At 40.3% G+C, this 18,882-nt stretch overlaps 1 protein-coding gene across 1 annotated transcript in view; it reads right to left on the bottom strand.

The window, feature by feature from the left end:
• Positions 1–17,074: 17,074 nt before the first annotated feature.
• Positions 17,075–18,882, bottom strand: part of Sdc2 (syndecan 2) — a 101,532-nt gene continuing 99,724 nt past the window's right edge. The window contains exon 5 of the mRNA XM_020172215.2: positions 17,075–18,318. Within this exon, the coding sequence (XP_020027804.1) occupies positions 18,155–18,318 (164 nt within the window). The 3' untranslated portion in view covers positions 17,075–18,154. The remainder of the gene's footprint in view (positions 18,319–18,882) is intronic.

The following is an 18,882-nucleotide window of genomic DNA, read 5'->3' as shown; positions in this document are numbered from 1 at the left end:
ACACAGGAGGGTTGAAAAGCTTCCTGGCAGAGGTGACATTTTTGGCTTCATCCTGAAGAATGATTAATATTAGACAGAGAAGATTATAAGACATTCTTGGAAGAGAAAACTAAATACACAAAGACATGACATTGTAGAACACAATGATCTATATGCAGACCCATAATAATGGGTGTGCAGAAGAGAGGATGAAGTGGACAGATCTGCCAGGGTCAAATCCAAGACAATTTAGAGATCAGCTTTATCATAAAAGCTACAAGGACTCAGGAAAAAACAATGAGCAGAATAGAGATACCACTCCTCAGTCACTGTGAAATCTGTGGAATGACATTTCCACAGAAGCTATGAAGTGTTCAAAGAAATTGTCTCAGCCTGCTATTGATGTATAACAAACCACCCAAAATTCAGTGTTTTAAAACAATACTCATTGATTTCCACTACCAGGTCTGACTGATCCAGGTTGGGCACCGCCAAGCTGCTCGGCTTTAATCTGCAGATCTGTAGGCTATGCTGAGGTCTACCCTCTGCATGTGAATTCTGGGGCTTGGGTTAAAAGGGGAAGCAGCCACCTAAAGAGCAATCTTCTCATACTCCTTGGGAAAATGACTATCCAGCCTATCTTCTTTTCATAGCAATGGAAGAAAATCAGAAGCAGGCAGAAATTGTGATGGCCCTTAAGGCCTAGGTTCAGGGCAGGTGTGTTGTGACCTACCACATTCTACTGACCAAAACAAGTCATGTAGCTGAATTCAAATTCAAGAGATAGAGAAACACACTATGCCTTTAGTAGGAGAAACTGTAAATCACTTGTAAAGAGTATGGATACCAAAAAATGGTGGGAAATTGGGGCCAAAAATTCAACCTACCAAAGAGGCCATTTTTGCTCACCATTTAAAGACTCATGCTGTAATAGAAAGAGTTTCAGCTAGGGAGCCAGAGTATTACTTAATAGCTCTGTGCCTTTCCACAAGGAGGAAGAGAGAGAGAGAAGAAGGAAGGAAGGAAGGAAGGAAGGAAGGAAGGAAGGAAGGAAGGAAGGAAGGAAGGAAGGAGGGAGGGTTGGAGGGAGAGAGGGAGGAAAGAAGGAAGAAAGGAAGGAGGGAGGGTTGGAGGGAGGGAGGAAGGAAGGAGGGAAGGAAGGAAGGAAGTAGGGAAGGAAGGAAGGGAGAGAGGAAGGAAGGGAGGGAAGGTGGGAGGGAGGGTAGGTAGGAGGGAGGGTGGGAGGGAGAAGTGGGGGAAGGAGGGAAAGTAATAAAACCAGCTGACATTTTCCTCTGTTACTCATGAGTAGATCATAGCAATTTTTACCAAAGGTAGACACAGTACTGGGTCTCCATGGTAGGAACCATCTCACTAGAGACATGAAGACACATTTCTTTGATTGACTGAGCTTGGAGACCAGCAAAAGTAAGCAAAAATGACAAGCAAATGTGAGTCAGAGTGGATATTGGTTTAGCAGTTAGAGACATCCTGACTTAGAAGGAGGCCAGTGCCATAACAAGAAACTCTAGGATGTCTTACCTCAGAAATAATCTTTTGGGGTCATTCTTTTGCATGTTAGGGATGAGCTAGCACACAGAATAATTCAAGAACAGGAGCTTTCCTGGTAATGGGAAATGCATCCACTTTCTAGTTTGAATATGAGAATCTGTAATAGATGGGTTTGCTCATTATTCATTAATTTGCCTTGTTTTGGCTACTTTCATATCACTCTGATAAAATGCTGGACATAAATAACTTAAAAGGAAGAAGGATTTATTTTGGTTCACAGTTTCAAAGGGTTCAGTCAATGGTCACTTGGCTCCATGTTTCTGGGCCCGTAGCAAGACAGAACATCATGGCAGCAGGAATATGAGGAAGAAGACCTTCTTCACCTCATGGTGGACAGGAAACAAGAGTGAACAATAATGAGAAGGAGCCAGGGCAATATATCACCCCTAAAGATATGTCTCTAGTAACCTGCTTCCTCCACCTCCAAAAATTTCCAGCACCTCTAAATAATGCCATTAACTAGTAAATCTATCAATGGAATAATCCATTCATTATGACAGAGCCCTTGCAATCTATTTGTCTCACAGATACCCCTCACAGATACCCCTAGAGTAGTGCTTTATTAATCTCCTAGGTGTTTCTTAATCGAATCAAGTTGACAGTCAAGATTAGCCATCACATTTCCTTTTTCTGCTAATTTTCTGCACTTCTGAGGAAACTGTTTTCCCTTTCTACATGGTTCTAGTGCAGAATTCCCATACCTACTCTCCACACCAGACTTAGAGTATACCTTCTTCCTGACCACATTATTGGTTTAGAAATGAGCATATGACTCAACTGGGACAAAATCTTGCTTAAAATTTAACACAGGAGCCAGGCATGGTGGTGCATAAGTATAATCCCAGTTCCCCAGGGAGGCAGAAGCAGGAAGATTTCAAGTTTGAGGACATACCTGGAAAAGATAGTAGCAAAACCCTGTCTCAAAAACAAATGAAAAAGGAATTGGAGGTGTGGTTCAAGTAGTAGAGTGCCTTGCCTAACATGAATAAGGCCCTGGATTCAATCCCCAATACTGAAAAATAAATTAACACACACTGGAAGGGACACTGAATTCATCTAGACAGGTGAAGGAAAGTAGTTGTTCTATTTGCAAACATCTTTCCCAGCCCCAGAAATGTCACATAGAGTGGAGAAACATAGCCAAACTAAGGAGAGAAGTAGACTTGAGCAGGTAGCAAATGGAAAGTGCTCCAACATTCGGCTTTGCCTGAAACTAGATTTGCTCCTTTGCAACTAAATGCAAAAGTAAATTCCCTTTTTCTCTTTACGTTTACTTGACTTAGCATTTCTGTCATTTGCTTCCATAGGAGTCTTGATTTATGAAGTGCCTGAGTTGGTTTGGTTACCCTAACAACTCCCTCATCTCCCATGGCTAAAGCTGCTGAGGCCCTATAAACAGCTCCTACAGTTATGTCCCAGTGGTTCAGAAAATTGCTCCAGGTTCCTTCCATGCTAAATCCTCTCACTCTGTTTCCTTATCTTTATTTCTATCCTGTGGCCTGGAGCCTGAATCTCTTTGGATTGATACTTCACAGGATATTGAGCCTAGTCTTCTATTTCAGTTTCACCCTAAATATAGTCCTTCCAAAAGGCCTAGGCTACATCCTGTTCCTTGCATTGGGCAGTGTCTTTTACCCTGTGACCACCTCCAGGACCTCTGAGTCTGACATCCTTCCATAGCAAGAATAACTGAGTCGTTCAGTCTCCTCAAGTGGGTTCTGTAGTGAGTCTTCCAGGTTCCCTTAATAGATGCTCAATTTATTTTGATGTTGTTTCCTTTGGGTTTAATTTATGTAATTTAGGAAACCCAAAGGTCAAAATCTCTATAGTCCACCAAACAATTCAGTATTTTCCCCAGGTTTGGTAACAGGATTTTTTTTATAAGAAAGAGTAAGTTTTTATAAAGAAGTTAGTCATTCAAATAAAGAAGTCCTAAAAATCTTTATTGCATTTATTTAGCAATCTCACCACACAAAGAAAAATGTTAGACATTTTGTCCTCCAGTAAGACTGCTATTCCTTTTATGGGCTATGTGTCCCACTAACCGCTCCCCATCACAAAAAAATTCATGTTGGAATCCCAACCCCCATTACTTCAGAATGTGACTGTATTTGGAGCTAGTTCTTAAAGAAGTAATTAAGTTAAAATGAAGTCATTAGTGTGGGCACGAATCCAATATGACTGGTGTCCTTATTGGAAGTGGTTAGGACACAGCCACAAAGGAAAGACCATGTGAAGACAAAGGGAGAAGATGCCCATCTATGAGCCAAGGAGAGAAGTCTCAGTAGAAGCCTTGATCTCAGAACTCGTAACCTCCACAACTGTGAGAAAATAAATTTGTTTTTAAGCCACCCCATTTGTAATACTTTGTTATAGCTTCTTCAGAAAACTAAAGCTATCACCCACTAATTGTACAAGTTGCCACCTCTCCTCACCAAATCCTTTGTGAAAGAACAATAGGCATCTCTCCTGGACTCCCTCTCCCTCCCCCAAAATATCCATAGGAAACAAACCCATGTTATTTGTGGAATTACCAATGCATACTTTTTCATTTGGTCAGTAATTAAGGAATGGATCCAAGGGCTCAGTCATTAGTAGGAGATGAAGCTAGTGTTAAAGTGCTAGTATTTTCTCCCTCAACAGTCAACAGAGAACACTGGTCCTATAACCATAGCACTCAGAAGGCTGAGGCAGGAGGATTGCAAGTTCTGGGTCAGCTTGGACTACATAGCGAGACCCTGACTCAAAAAAAAAAAAAATTCAGTAAAAGCCTTCTTCCTCCTCTTCTTTCCCTTCCTCTCTTCTTTCTGAACAATTTGTGCAACAATCATTAAATGGAGCTAAGAGAGCAAGGTGTGTGTGTGTATGTGTGTGTAGGGAGGTGGTGATCCATGCTGGCCCACAGAGGGTTCTAACACTTGAATGAGACAAAGAGTGTCCACCCAATGGGGTGGACTGGCATGAGGTAACCTCAGCCAGAAAGGGTATAGAGGGCATTCAATGTTGATGAGTTCTTTCAAGCCAAATTGTTGAAAGCTGAATGGAGTGTGGCAAGTCTCTTAAGTGTGAAGGTGGCCCTGTGGGGAGTATCCAAGCCAGGTCAGGGTGAGGAAGTGTTCCTTTCCACAGGAGTTCAGCTCCGTGTGGAATGTTGAATCCTGAGCAGAATAAGGAAGATACCTACATGACAAGGGAGTTCAGCATGTTGTCCATAAATCAATAGAGATTAGCAAGGCATTCACATTGTGCTAAGGGGTTTGGCATGGGATGTTGGTTGATGAGAATTTCCATGCAGACAGGGCTACCTGGTGCAAGATTGCAGGGCTTGGGTGGGGTGAGTAGGGCATCTACATAGTAGGATACCCCAATATGGGGTACTAGAGCCTAAGTAATGTAAGAAAGGCAGATGGGAGGCTATTCCTATACAGGAGGATTAATTAAATAAGTGAATATATTAAGTACAATGAGACCTAGGTATCTCATTTTTTGAGAGGGAGTTACAAATATGGTACAGGGAAAGTTAGAATGAATTCTGAAGTGTTGGATTATATTTGGAGATAATGATATAAATACATACTTTTCAAGATACAGATGATGAAGATACAGATGATGAAGAAGATAGATGACAAAACGAAGTAAATAGAAATAAAAATATACACACAGAGACACATACACATTCCCTAGCTCCATGCACTGGGAAAGTCCAGGAGCAGTGACACCCCAACAGCAATGAGTGCACTGGGTGACTAAGTATTGTTTTCTAAACACCATTCTCCACTAAAAGACACCATGGATCTTTGGACAAATGTCTGATTCCAGATATGGGCTAAGGATAGTATCAGGCAAAAGCCTCTTTTTGTACCAAAAAAGTAAAAAAAATGCTGAAAGAATTTAGAGACATGTCGCATCAAAAGGACACAGAGGCCAGCTTGAAGGGACGCCTACTGGCCAAATATGGAACATGAGCATGAAAATAATGACCGTAACAGATTATGCCTCTTACAGGAAATAGGAATCCATTAGTCAATACTGACACAGATAAAGAACACATTGAAAATATGGGAAGAAGCAAATCATTGATACAGACTCAAGGTAACTGCTCCACAAAATACTAATGATAAAGGGCAATGATGCCTGGCAAATGCCACCTTAATCAAAAATCAGTGTCAACATCATTAGTAATGAGACAAATCTAAACCTTGTGTGACTTAATGTGATGCAATGAGAACGTGCCAGTGCATGAGTGCTGTGATATTTCCACTAGGATGCACAACCTAAATCTAATCAATTATACATATCAGATACATCTAAACTGAGAGACAGTCTATAAGGTAACTACCCTTTAATCTTCCCAAGTGTCAAGGTCATGAAAGTCAAAGAAAGATTGAAGAATCTTCCAAATAGAAGGAGACTGAAGAGGTAAGACAACAAGTCAACACAGCATTTTAAACTAGCACCTTCTCATAAGGCACATAATTTGGGACAATTGGAGAAACTGAGGATTAGAGGGTAGTGATGGAGACATGCTAAGTTCCTGATTTGGTGCATGTATGGTGGTTATGCAGGAGGATGTCATTTTTTAAGGAAATTCACTTACATATCAGGGAATGAAGGAATATCACATCAGCAACTTTCACTCACACGCTTCACAAGAAGAAACAATGATTTGTTCTGAAACTTTTCTGAAAACTTGGGCTGTTTCTAAATGTACAAAAGAAAGTCAAGGATGCAGGACAACTAGTCCAGTCTCTTCAACAGATCTGTACCATGAAAAAAAAAAGGTATAAATTAAAAGAGGCTTCTAGACAAAATAAGAAATGCAAATGTGGTCCTGGATGGTATTCAAGTTGGCATAAACCAGTGATTAAAGCACATTTTGGAGACAATTGGGAAATATACTTGTGCCTTATTAGATGAAATGGAAAGTGGAGATCGTTGACTAAAGAAGAGGGCCAGGCACGGTGGCTCACGCCTCTCATCCCAGCTACATGGGAGGCAGAGATAGGAAGGATTGAGGTTTGAGGACAACCTGGGAAAAAGTTAAGATCCTCTGCAACAGGCATTCATCTGTCATTCCAGTTATACAAGAAAAATAGTCATCAAGATTGCTGTCCAGGCTGCCCAGAGCAAAAAACATGAGACCCTATCTGAAAAAGAACTAAAGCAAAAAGGGCTGGAGGTGTGGCTCAAGTAGTAGGGGACCTACCTAGCAAACACCAGGCCTTGAGTTTAAACCCCAGCAATGCTAAAAAATTAAATAATTAATTTAATTTAATTTTTAAAAAGCAGGTAATAGAACAGAAGTAATTATTATGTGCTCACATTTTGTAGGAGAAATATAAATTAAAAAGGAGAACTATAATGTTCATGAAGAATAAACAGTCACCTTAGCCCTGGTACTTGCTGAGCTGTGGGAGTATTTTTATGCTTTGTAATTTTTTACTGTCTGTATTTTCTAATACATGTAGATACTCTGTTTCTGCATTAGTAAGAAATTATTTTTAAAGTACAAGTTAAGTAACAATTAGAGAAAAAATGTCAATGAGGACAGTACTCACAACCTCCAGTAACTCACATTTTTAGCCAATGGGATGTGTTAGTTACTGAAGATACCTGGGCAAAGCCCTTGCAACACCTGTCTGCCTCTGGCACCAAGTTAAGGACTTGGCTACTTTTATCTGAGAGGTGCCTAAGGGGCTTTGTATGACTGAATCAATCAAGTTTAGTATTAAGTACAAATGCTTCAGTTACCTCATCTGTAAAATGGGACTAATACCCTGCCTCAGAAAATTATTAAGAGGATTAAATGAGTTACTAGATCTATAAAATACTGCATAAACGAAAGGTAGACAACAATAACATATCCTTTTTACAAATGAATGATTTATTATTATCTGTTTTTTTTTTTCCATGAAGAGAATGAAGGAAATGAATATGGCCTCCCAGTTTGGTTAGAACTTGGTATTCCTTTTAATCCACAAATCCTTACACTGTACTTTCTGCATACCAGGCACCGTTTTAAGTGTTTTACAAGTAATAAGTCTCCAATTACCATAATAATGCTTTGAGGAGGTTAAGACTCTGGCCCTCCCCATTTTACAGATGAAATGAGCCACAGAGTGGTTAATTAACTTGCCTAAAGTTACTCATTCAGTAAGAGGCAGAGCCAGGATTCGAACCAAGCAACCCATGCTCTCAACATCCATCAGCCCTTGCTTCTGCTCTCACCATCACATAACCAAGCTCAGGTGAACTCTATGTACCAATTGCTTCCCAACCCTGCCCCCTTGTCAGTTAATGTTTCAAGTTAAAAATGCATTTTCCCCCAAAACAGTATTAAAAATTAGGTTTAGTTCCTTGGCTAACCCATTTAAACAGACCAAGCCTATTTAACTCACAGCATGACTGATTCAGAACAACTGTGACCTCAAGACCAGTGCCCCTCTAGGCCAAGGTTAGTAAATAGATTTCATCTTCCAACCCAATTCCCATCAATTACTTATGGATACATCAAACCCTTTTTGGAGAATCCTGAGGTGGGCCTTAGCAGCAGAGCGTAGAAGGATCAATTAATGATGTCTGCCATGAATGGAGAAGTGGAAAGAGAGGCCAAAAAACCTGGTATTTGCCATCTCTGCTTACGACCATTTTAAACTCTGACACTAAGCTTCTGACCTTGTCTCTGTGTACTTCTCCATCTTGAGTCCTGAGTAGTCCAGTGAGTGAGGAAGGAGACAGAGCAGGAATTCTGAAAGCAGAGAAGGAGGCATTAGTGACAGTGTGGAAGGGCCACATGACATTGATGGCTAGGGTACCTTTGATGGGGTGACAACAACTGTTCAGAAGTATGGTAATTTAGAAGTCAAGTGTTCCTGTGTCAGTACTGCCTGCCTTGCTCTTCCTTACACAGCACAAACATCGCCCAAATGATCCAGTCAGCAGCAATGTCTTAGTTCATTTTCTGTTGCTGTAACTGAATACCACAGACTGGGTAATTTGTGAAGAATAGAGGTTTATTTAGCTCATAGCTCTGGATGCTGGGAAGTCCAAAAGCATGGTGAGAGCATCTGATGAAGGCCTTTTTACTGCATCATGACACAGCAGAGGGTACCACGTGGGAAGACAGAGCTAGCTTGCGTCTCTCTTCTACTCATAAAGCCAATAATGACAAAACAGGGGCCCCACTCTCAGGAACTTATCCAATCCTAATTACTTCAGAAATGCTCTACCTTTAAATAATATTAACATATGAATTTGGGGATGAAGCCACTGACACATGAACTTTTATAGGGGACATATTTGAGCCATTGCAGGCAAGTAGAAGGGAGGCAAGTTATCGGCATCTTCTCTCCACTGACATTTGAAGAAGTCCAGCTCAGCATGGTAAAATGACTCATTCCAGGTCACACAGTGAGGTCTGGAGCATCGTCATGAGTTATATATAAAAGCAATATCAGAGCAGAAAGAAAATGAGCACACATAACCGAGCAAGAAGATCCCGCAAGCCACCAGCTTACGTGCTGGACCGTTAAACTAAGGTTTGGGATGGGTGTATCCTCGTTTGCACTGCTGAGGTTTTCAGAGGGGCCATTAAAATGACAAATAGACTTTGCCTGTGGATTACTGAGAACTTGTTTCTCAACAGAAACTCGAAAAAACAAAGTATTTGAAGCTCGAAGGGAGTCCCAAGCTAGATCGCATTTCAGAGAGTAGTGTAGCTCAGCACACCCTTAAAATGTCATGTCAGCTTTCGAAGGCATTCACAGTTGCTCTAACAGCACCATTGGGGCCAAGCCAAGCAGCTTTAGAAGCCCAGTCCCTTAGACATGGGTGACACTGCCAAGGCAAAATAAAAAAGGGCCATTGCCTAGATTGGCATCTGAATCCTGCAGCTGCTAAATCATATCCACTAACCATGCCAAAGTAATCCATGGAGAAATTCCCAATGAAAGGCCCAGCGACTCAGCAAGCTGAAAACTGCCCATGATGTAGGCAAGAAGTGGGTTCTACTTCATTGGTGTCTGCTGACATTACCCTGCAGCTTTAAAGTCAGCAGAGAGTTCATGAAATCAGCACGTGCGCATGCGTGCGTGCGTGTGTGTGTGTGTGTGTGTGTGTGTGTTTCTGAGAGAGACAGAGAAACAGAAAGATGCAGACAGACAGAGACAGAGGAAGGGAGAGAGAAAGAAGAGACTGAGAGGGGTAGGGAGAGAAAAAAAGCCATTTCCTAATCTCTTTTTCCTCATGTGACGGAGACACAGGAATTGAAATCCCACCTACCCTGCTAGGGAGAAGGAAAATAACAGTGAAGTACAAGCTCACCTAAGTGGGCCAAGATGGGCAGGAGCTCTTCTCCCGCCTGCACATCTGCCTTGAGCTTTTCTTCTTTTCACATTGTTGGGAGAAAACAGATGGCTGCAGAAGCCTGAATTTTAAATTTATGAATGGAAATTTGAACAGATGTTAGCAATCAAGATGGCATATAAGAATTTTTTTTCATACCACGTTTACAGCCCAGCCTCCCTTACATAAATGGAAGAGGGGGTCATAAAAAGGGTAGTTTTTGATCTTAGAGACAGCCTGGATCCACCATAGTTATTATGCTTTACAATAACAGAAATATTGAAAGAACAAAAGAAGAAAACACTAATCAGCTCACTGTATAAATGCTAAATATTTATCTGCAACATGCTCAAATGTATCTGCAAGGAAACCATCAACCCACCAGAGTACTTTCAGTGTTTTCAGTAGGTGAAATTGAAGCCAAGATTTTAACAAATACCAGTGGACACCTACTTGCTCCAATTTTGTTTAGGTTTGATGTGATATACATTGTTTATTTTGGCTCTTGGCCGAAGGTCCCAGACATGTAAAGTCACAAGAATTGAATAAAACACAATTAACAGAGACTGGGACTAGAACTAACTGTGGGGTAGTGGTGAAGGCAGATGTTGAGTGGCAATAAAACCTGATTTAGGTCCTAAATACAAAAGTCTGTCCTCTTCCATGGAGGAATACACTACAAGACACACTGTAGATACCTGAAAATGTAGATAGTACCCAATCCCACATATACCATGTTTTACTTCTATACATGTGTACCTATGATACAATTTAATTTATACATCAGACACACTAAGGGATTAACATTAATAATATACTGTATATATACTACAATATATATAATATACTGTAAAGAGGTTATTTAAATTTTATCAGTTATTTATTTCTGGAATTTTCTATTTACTTTCAGACCACAATTACCCACGGGTCACTGAAAATGTGGAAAGTGAGACTGTGGATAAGGAGGAATTACTGTTTACTTAGAAATGACGGCAAAAGCAGGTATTCTATTAAATACAAGGCCAGAGCCTGGTATATGTTGAAAGTTATAGGAATGAAAAGGAAGAAGTGAGGTGGACTAAGGGACTGGGTGACAGTGGATCCTGATATCCTGAGAAGAGGGGAAGATTCTGGAACTTGTGACCACCTGAAACTAGATTGTATCTCCCAGGATTTGTTACGAAATGCCGTTAGCTATACCTTAAAAAAAAAAAAAAATGGACTGGCCATATATCTGGAACTTTATGCTACTAGGTTAAAAACTATGTTACTAGGCATCTGATTCTCCAGATTGGAGGATCCCTGCAGAATCAGACTCCCCACCCCCATTCACTGTGATTGTCTTTCTCCTTGTGGACTGCAGTAGTGTCACCAGTTTCCCTGCTTTGTTTTAGTGCACGCTCACCACCCCATCAAGTATTTTCTCAACACCACCATCAAAGTAGTGATGTAGGTAAGTAGTGAAGTAGTGGTTTCCAAAGTAGGGTCTCTGGTACAGTGGCAGCAACTAGGCCTGAGGAACTTCCTAAAAATGCAGATTCTCAGAATCAGAACCTCCAATAGCAGAACACAGAAATCTGTTTAACATAGATTCACCCCTGGTGATTCTCATACCTGCTGAGGGTTGAGCCTCCCCTTGGCTCAAAGTCCTGTGGTGTTTGCCTAAAATCATGTACATACGTGATGTGGCCCAGGGATACTTCCGGACTACCCACCACTCTGCTCTCTAGTGCACTTACTCGCCTGCCACGCTCACGGTCCCGTCTTTCACTGGTTCCTCTGCATGGAATGTTCCCCAGATACCCAGATCCGCAGGCTCCCCTCCCACATCTGCCATGACACAATCCCCCACCATATTTGACTCTGCTCAAATGTCAACTTTTTGTTGAATTCCATTACATACTTGTTCATTGTCTGTCTCTCCCAGGAAACTTCTGGTAGAGGAATGACTAAACCATCTTGACTTGAGAACCTGCCAGATGCCAGATGTCATGGCCAGTGCTTATTACCTTGTTGAAGTCCTATAAGCCAACATGATGGTGGATGTCATTATCTTTATTTCACTCATGAAAAACTGAACAAGGTAAAAAAAAGATTATAGATACTTTAACAATTAAGGACTGAGATGGGTTAATCAGAACAGGAAACTTTTCATGATCTCCAAGTTCTGGTCTACTATAGAACAAAGTCATCTACATTTAAACCATGTTTACTAATTTTCCCAGAAATTGATCTCAAAAGAAATAGAAGCTTACTCTGGTATTTACCTAAGTGGAATGTAATTAAGGGAGCAAAAATCTTGTTTTCAATGACCTCAGGACAATGCCACAAGTGGGAGAATTACTTGCTGCTTGGTTTGCTGATAGGGTCCCATTGTAAACACAGATAATCGAGATGCTTTCTGACTGTGCAAATAGTTCTTACTTCCCTGTCTAATTACTTTGCTCTATTTTGAAAACAGTTCTTACTTTCTTTCATATGACCAAGTAGAGCTAGAATCTTTAACATTTACTAATTTTCTCAAAAATGTGCTTGGCAATATGGAGATTTCCCCCTTGTGTTCTCTGCTAAGCATCTTCCAAAATGGTACACTTCTGGAAAAGAGTGAATCTGTTAATGGTTATCACCTAAAAACACAGTCAGACTTTGCTTGAAGGTAGGCTCAGTGCCATCCTCCTTCTCTCTCTACCTCTCCAAATTATCTCATCTAGGCCCATGGCTTTTAATAACACCTACAGACTGTTCAGTACTGTGTCATCAGTCAGGGGTCCAGGAAGAAAAACAGAACCCACGCTGGGTAATACAAAAGGGAACTGAATACTAGAATCAGTTGCAAAGATGTTGGAAAAGCTGTAAGGGCAAACTGGGGAGGGTGAGATTACTGAGAGAATAGTGGGAAAGCAAATTATGAGAGTTAGGAATTATGGGAACTGGGGACATGGAGGAGTGGAGAACTTAAACCACAGGGAAGATGCTTTAGTGCTGGAGATGCTGCCCATAGCAGAGACAGCAGAGAGTACTCTGACTTTTCCCCTTTTCCTAACTGAGGTCTTCTGCCAGGGCCCTTCCATTGGCCAAAGGTTCCCAAGGGAAACTGACAAGGAAATCTGGGAAATGAAGTTTGCATGGGTCAACTGTGAGCACTGTAGTCTTACTGCTCCCCACCACTACTACCACCAAATCCACACAGAGCAAGGCAGGAAGAGTAGGACATGAGCCAAGGTGCAAATTACAGACACCACTCCCAAATTAGTATCTCTTAACCTCTTCTCTGAGCTGCAGGTCCTTCCATTTCTTCCTGTACCTGACACCTCCTCTTGAGCATCCAACAGTCTCTTCTAACTTAGCATGGCTCAAAAGGACCTCTTGATTCACCAGAAGCCAACTCTCCATCTCAGGGTATGTTTTACCCACTGCTCAGTCATAAATGTGGATGTCATCTTTAATTTCTTTTTTTCCTTACTCCAGGCTCCTTTTCAACCTTTTAGAGAGACCTGTTCCTCTTGCCTTCCAATCAGTCCTCTCCATCTCCACAATGACCACCATAAAACAGATTATTGTGTCCCTCCCCTAATTGGAGATAATGACCTCCTAACTAGCAATGCACATTCAGGTGCAATTTCTGTAGACTTTGAGGGTCACGGTAAACATCAGGGTTTTATTTTGAGTCTGTAGGAGCCCTTGAAGGGATTAACATAAAATGAATGTAGGTGTTGAGATCAGTTTAGCTTCCTTCTGAGGAATAAGGGAACAAAAATGGAAGAAAGACCAGTTAGGAGGTGACTCCACCTCTCAGCCCTCTTCTTTCACTTCTCTCACTGTCTCCTCCTTCTAGGCCATTGGTCTGCCCCCTGTTCCTCCAACATGCTAAGCATGTTCTTTCCCTTGGGCCTCCCCTAACCTGGAAAGCTTGTCCTGATTTTCATACATCTGGCTCTGCATCACCGAGTCCTACTCTCTCAAAAGATCTTTCCTGATCAGACCATAGTAGTCATAGTGAGTCAATCTCTTTCCTTTTGGACACAATGTTGGATTTCACTTCTCTGTACTATGGACCTTAGGGGTGGTTTACGACTGGTGTTGGCCAGTGAGATTGGGTAGAAGTGACATACATGGCTACAGATTTAAGACCCTCTACGTGCTTTGACCCTTTTCCTTCTAACTCAGTAACTGGCAGAGTTCTAGGTAATGGCTACTCCTAGGACCTGAGTCCTGGAATGAGAATCACAACGATTCATTAGCACGACTCTCCACCAGCTCATGGGCACATAGCTTGAGCCAGAAAGAAATCTTTGCTAGCAGATGTCGCTGAGACTATGAGATTGTTACCACAGCATCCATCCTGGACCCTCCAGAATGAGTCTTTCAGTCCCTTACATCTGCTTATATTATGTCCACTGACAACTATCCTCGTTAAGATTTACTGGGTTTTGTTCCCTCTATGGATTCCCCCAGGAGTTCATGAAAACTATGTGTCTACTTAGATCAGATCTATACCCTCGCTTCCTGAAGTGTCTTGTGTAGTCATTATTTGGTTGGCACATACAAACATTTGCTACTTGAGTGCTATTTTGCTAAGGAAACTGGAATGAATGTATCTTGCACTCAGCATAGCCAAGCACCAAATCACTTCACTCTGCTTTGTGGGCTGGATCAGCAGTTTGGATTACACCCTTCTAGCTAACTCACAGGAAAGTGAGTTAGCCACCAGGATTTCTTGGTCAAAAAAGGCCCTGCCAACAACCATAGAGAGCAGATAAAACAAAAGAAAGAAAACTTAAGAACCCAAAGAGTGAAGTTACCCAGACTTAGGAGACAGTGGGTCAAAATTCATTTGGATACTGTTTTTACCACTGGAGGTAGACAGATGTTCATCAACTTTTTAAAGCGTTTTCTATGCTGGCTGAATCTAACTTCCCAGAAATGGCCAAGTCTCAAATTTCACTATTGTCATAAAATATTAGCACTGAGAAGAGCGTTAGTGATCACTTAAAGCAGACCACACCATTTATCATCTGACTTGACTCATTTTAGTTGGAAACCCATAGGGTCTCACTGTTGCCTGGGCTTAGAACATAGAACCTCATGTTAGAGATCATGTTGCTTAAAGTCCTTGCCTTTTTTGTTTCTTGGTGTTGGGCCGCAAGCAAGCATGCTAGGCAAGTGTTCTATTATGGAGCTGCACTCCGGCCCCAAACCTACCATCTTAACCTCTTTGTTTTTGGAGGTGCTCTCAAACTCCTGGATTCAAATGATCCCTCTGCCTCAGCCTCCTAGGTACAAGTGTAATGAGACTATATAGAAGATCCTGCTTATCAAATTTACCCTGCAATATTTTTAGTTTTTATGTTTGTGTTCCTCACTTGAAATTTTTCCTTGAATTTTCAATTTGTCTTAAGATACACAGCGATAAGCTCCTAAAAATGATGACGTTATTATTTGTGGGGCATATTAGTTTCTTTACGGCCATATGAGTAAAGAAACTGTGCCTTACTTATTTAACTTTCTCTCCTAGACCCTACAGTAAGTAGACTACCTTCTCAACAAACAAGAGCATTGCATGTAATTTAAAAAAAAAAAAAGTGCATTACCAAAACACCAATTCCCTAAACATTTACTGTGAAATGATCAATGGTTAACACTGATGGCAATTTCTATAATCTTGTTCTAAATTTAATCTGACCAACTAGGATCTAATCCTGAAGTTCACATAGCACATACCCGAAGCTGAACCTTGGATTAAAAAAAAACCACGAGCTCATCCCATTTCCCCCACCATGTGTTGAAAATGGGCCAGTCTGAATACTGCACGTGTCTCCAGCACAAAGCCATGTTCACACAAAGCAGCTCATTTACATGTGGTCAAGGAAACAGGAAATTTTCACACTGGTTTGATATTTGTATTTTAACGAAATTTTCCTGAACTTAGTCGAGATTACTAACACCTTTTATAGTATTATTTACTACATCTTAAAAATTTAAAAACAATGAACTAAGCAGAAAACATATCACTGAAGAAAACTGGATGTCAGTCTATACAATGATTTACTTTCGGCATGACAGACTTTATTTTGGCACTTTAACAAATATTTTGCTTTACAGCAGTGACAAAATATTTGCCAGAAAAAATTTCTTTTCCTGGCACAGATACTCCAAGCAAGTTATTCTATGAGATTTTTCACTCTGCTTCGCAGTTAGAGGTATTCCCACTGCCTTCTTTGCTTCTGGAATTGTGGGACATTATGCAGCTTTAGAAGGGCCTGCCATTTCCTTTTAATCATTTGAAATAAAACGAATCGAGTCTGAGCGTGAAGGGCAGGAATTTAAGAATTAAGGCCATCTAAGATTTAGGTAAAACACAGCTTCAAGTGTTGCTTTAAAAATACTTTTTTTTTTAAAGCGTTCTGTGGCAATTCCAGGAAATGTTCTTGAAACAAATTGTTCAAAGTTTATTAAAAATAAATGAAATGTTGGAAGAGTTGCTGTTTTGCTGTCCATTCTACTTCCAGGGCTCACAGTTTAAAGCAAAACTAATGGTAAAATAGAAAAAAAAAAAAAAAAAGGATCTGTTCAGTACAGTTAGGTACCCAGCCAGGGTACCTTCATACTTCAGTCTCCTCCTCAGGTGTCACTCTTTCTAGCAACTTCAGTCCTAAGCAGCAAGGCTCTCATTTAACAGAGAGCTTCCCTATCCTTTCCTCCTTCCTTGAATTGTGGGCTGTGATGTTCCACACACAAGGTCTTCGGTTTAAGCTTCAGGAGAGCTTTGGCACACATTTTCAAAAGTAAGTCATTCTATAGGACTAAGCCTGAGATACCTACTTCCAGAAAGTTCCCTTCAGTTCTTGGACTTTAGAGTCTTCAAAGTTATTTGCAAAGGCAAGTATCTGTGTCGATATTGCCATCAGCTATCCTATAAAGGTTGCAAACTTCAAAATTCCCTGGCAGCCTTTCAAGACCTGTACCCAGTCACACCATGGGGTGGTACACTCATTTCCTCTGGCCAGTTCAGAAGTGAATCTGGAAATAAACAGCCTCACTTGATGGGTTCTTTGGTCTTGATTTCAGACACTGTGGAATACTCAGAAATCAAACCCACATCATCCTTGAGAGCAGACGGTCATTAGCAAGGGAGAGATGTACATTTGATCGAAAATGTACAAAATTTATAAGAGTGACATTTTCAACATTAGGCCACATGATTTATTCAGTAGTTTTTATGTTCCCAAATTACAATTTGTCTATTCATAAGACTACAAAAATTACCATTAGAATTGTCTGTGCTTATAAAATACCAACTTTTTTTAAACTGTTATATATACTCATTAACACCAGTCTGCGACAAGTTACATAGAATCATAGGCACTTCAAAGGCTTAAAAAGATGTTTACAACTTAAATTTTTAAGAACAAAAACTGATTTTTTTTTCTTTAAACCCCAACTCGTACCTTCATTGCAAGAAATTAACAAATACAGTGGCCAAAGGAATCTGCAGCAACTTCTCAAAATACTGTTAGCATCTTTGGGTTTGCTGAGGCTTATCAGTAAGTCACATCAAACCTTCCCAAAAGAAGATCTGATTAGGTAAGATAGGACTAAACGGTTTTGTAGTAATAATCCGATTTTACACATTAATTTGCTGTTACAAATCTGCCTGAAGCTACAGGTAATGAAAAAATAAAGCAAGTGTAAAATGGATAGTCTGACATTTAAAAATTTACACAAAGTGGAAGTTTAAGTTTACATATTTGAAAATCACATATACACTAAATTACCATTATCTGAATCATCCAAAGACAAATTGCACCATGACAGCTACAAAAGGCATAGGGTTCAGTTTGGTTTTTCAGGGGACAAGACGGGTGGGCAGAGAAGAGGGGACAAGAGATAAATTAACAAAGCAAGACCAACTTGGTACGGTCAATCTGAGACATGCTGACAAATGAAACAGCTTTCATCTTAGAACCATAGGACAAAAAAACCGATCATTTTGTATTTACGCATAGAAGTTTCAAGGGTTTTTGTAACATAATATTTTGCCACTGCTATTCACAGAACACTGCAGATGTTAAATTTTAATTTTACTTCGGTTCTAAAGAAATACATGAAAAGTTTTAAATACAATGGGATTTTAGCATTAAAGTGCCAGAATGGCTCTTCAATGAAAAAAACCAAAAATCAAAAAACAAAAACAAAGATCTTCATTATTCTATGCAAAAGCTTTATTTTGAAAAGTTCAGTGATCTCATAAATAGAGACACTAGGCGTAGAACTCCTTGGTAGGTGCCTTCTGGTAAGCAGCACTGGATGGTTTGCGTTCCCCAAGGTCGTAACTTCCTTCATCCTTCTTTCTCATGCGGTACACCAACAGCAGGATGAGGAAAATTGCAAAGAGAAAGCCGATCACACCACCCGCGATGACAGCTGAAATTCACCAACATGACATTACTCTTGGATGAGACTCAAGGGGTACAGAAACTAGCTTTGTCAAGCCCAGTCTATTTACACTCATATAAAAGGCTTAATCTGAAAACCCAATTTAAAAATTAAAAAAAAAAAACTGGCTTCGATAAAGGTAATTATGCAAATCTGACATTCTTCACCAAGGTACAGTAATACTTCCTTTGATTAGTATTAATATCACTCAAAAGCCTGCATAAGAAAAAAATCCAGCTGTGACCTAGGCTTAATTCCTTACTCTCAAATGCTTTTGTCTTTTTAGTTGTTGCACCTCATATTCAAATCATCTGGCTGCTTTCTCAATGAAAATACCAAATATGGTATAACTGACAAATTTTTTTAAGAGTAAATATAAAGAAAAGTATGCAAATTTCTTTCTAGGCTTGAATGTGAGACTCTTTCAAAAGTCAGGTGTTCTTAAATCCTGCAAATCATCTTTAAAACAAATGTTAGTATAGGTTGAATAACCTTGAATCTGAAATTCTTGGGACTAGAAGTGCTTTGGAGTACATACAATTTTGGCTTTTG

This window comes from Castor canadensis, chromosome 3 (assembly GCF_047511655.1).
Source record: "Castor canadensis chromosome 3, mCasCan1.hap1v2, whole genome shotgun sequence".
NCBI classification, from domain to species: Eukaryota; Metazoa; Chordata; class Mammalia; order Rodentia; family Castoridae; genus Castor; species Castor canadensis.
The sequence above is the reverse complement of the archived record's forward strand: the minus strand, read 5'-3'. Positions and strand labels throughout refer to the sequence as shown.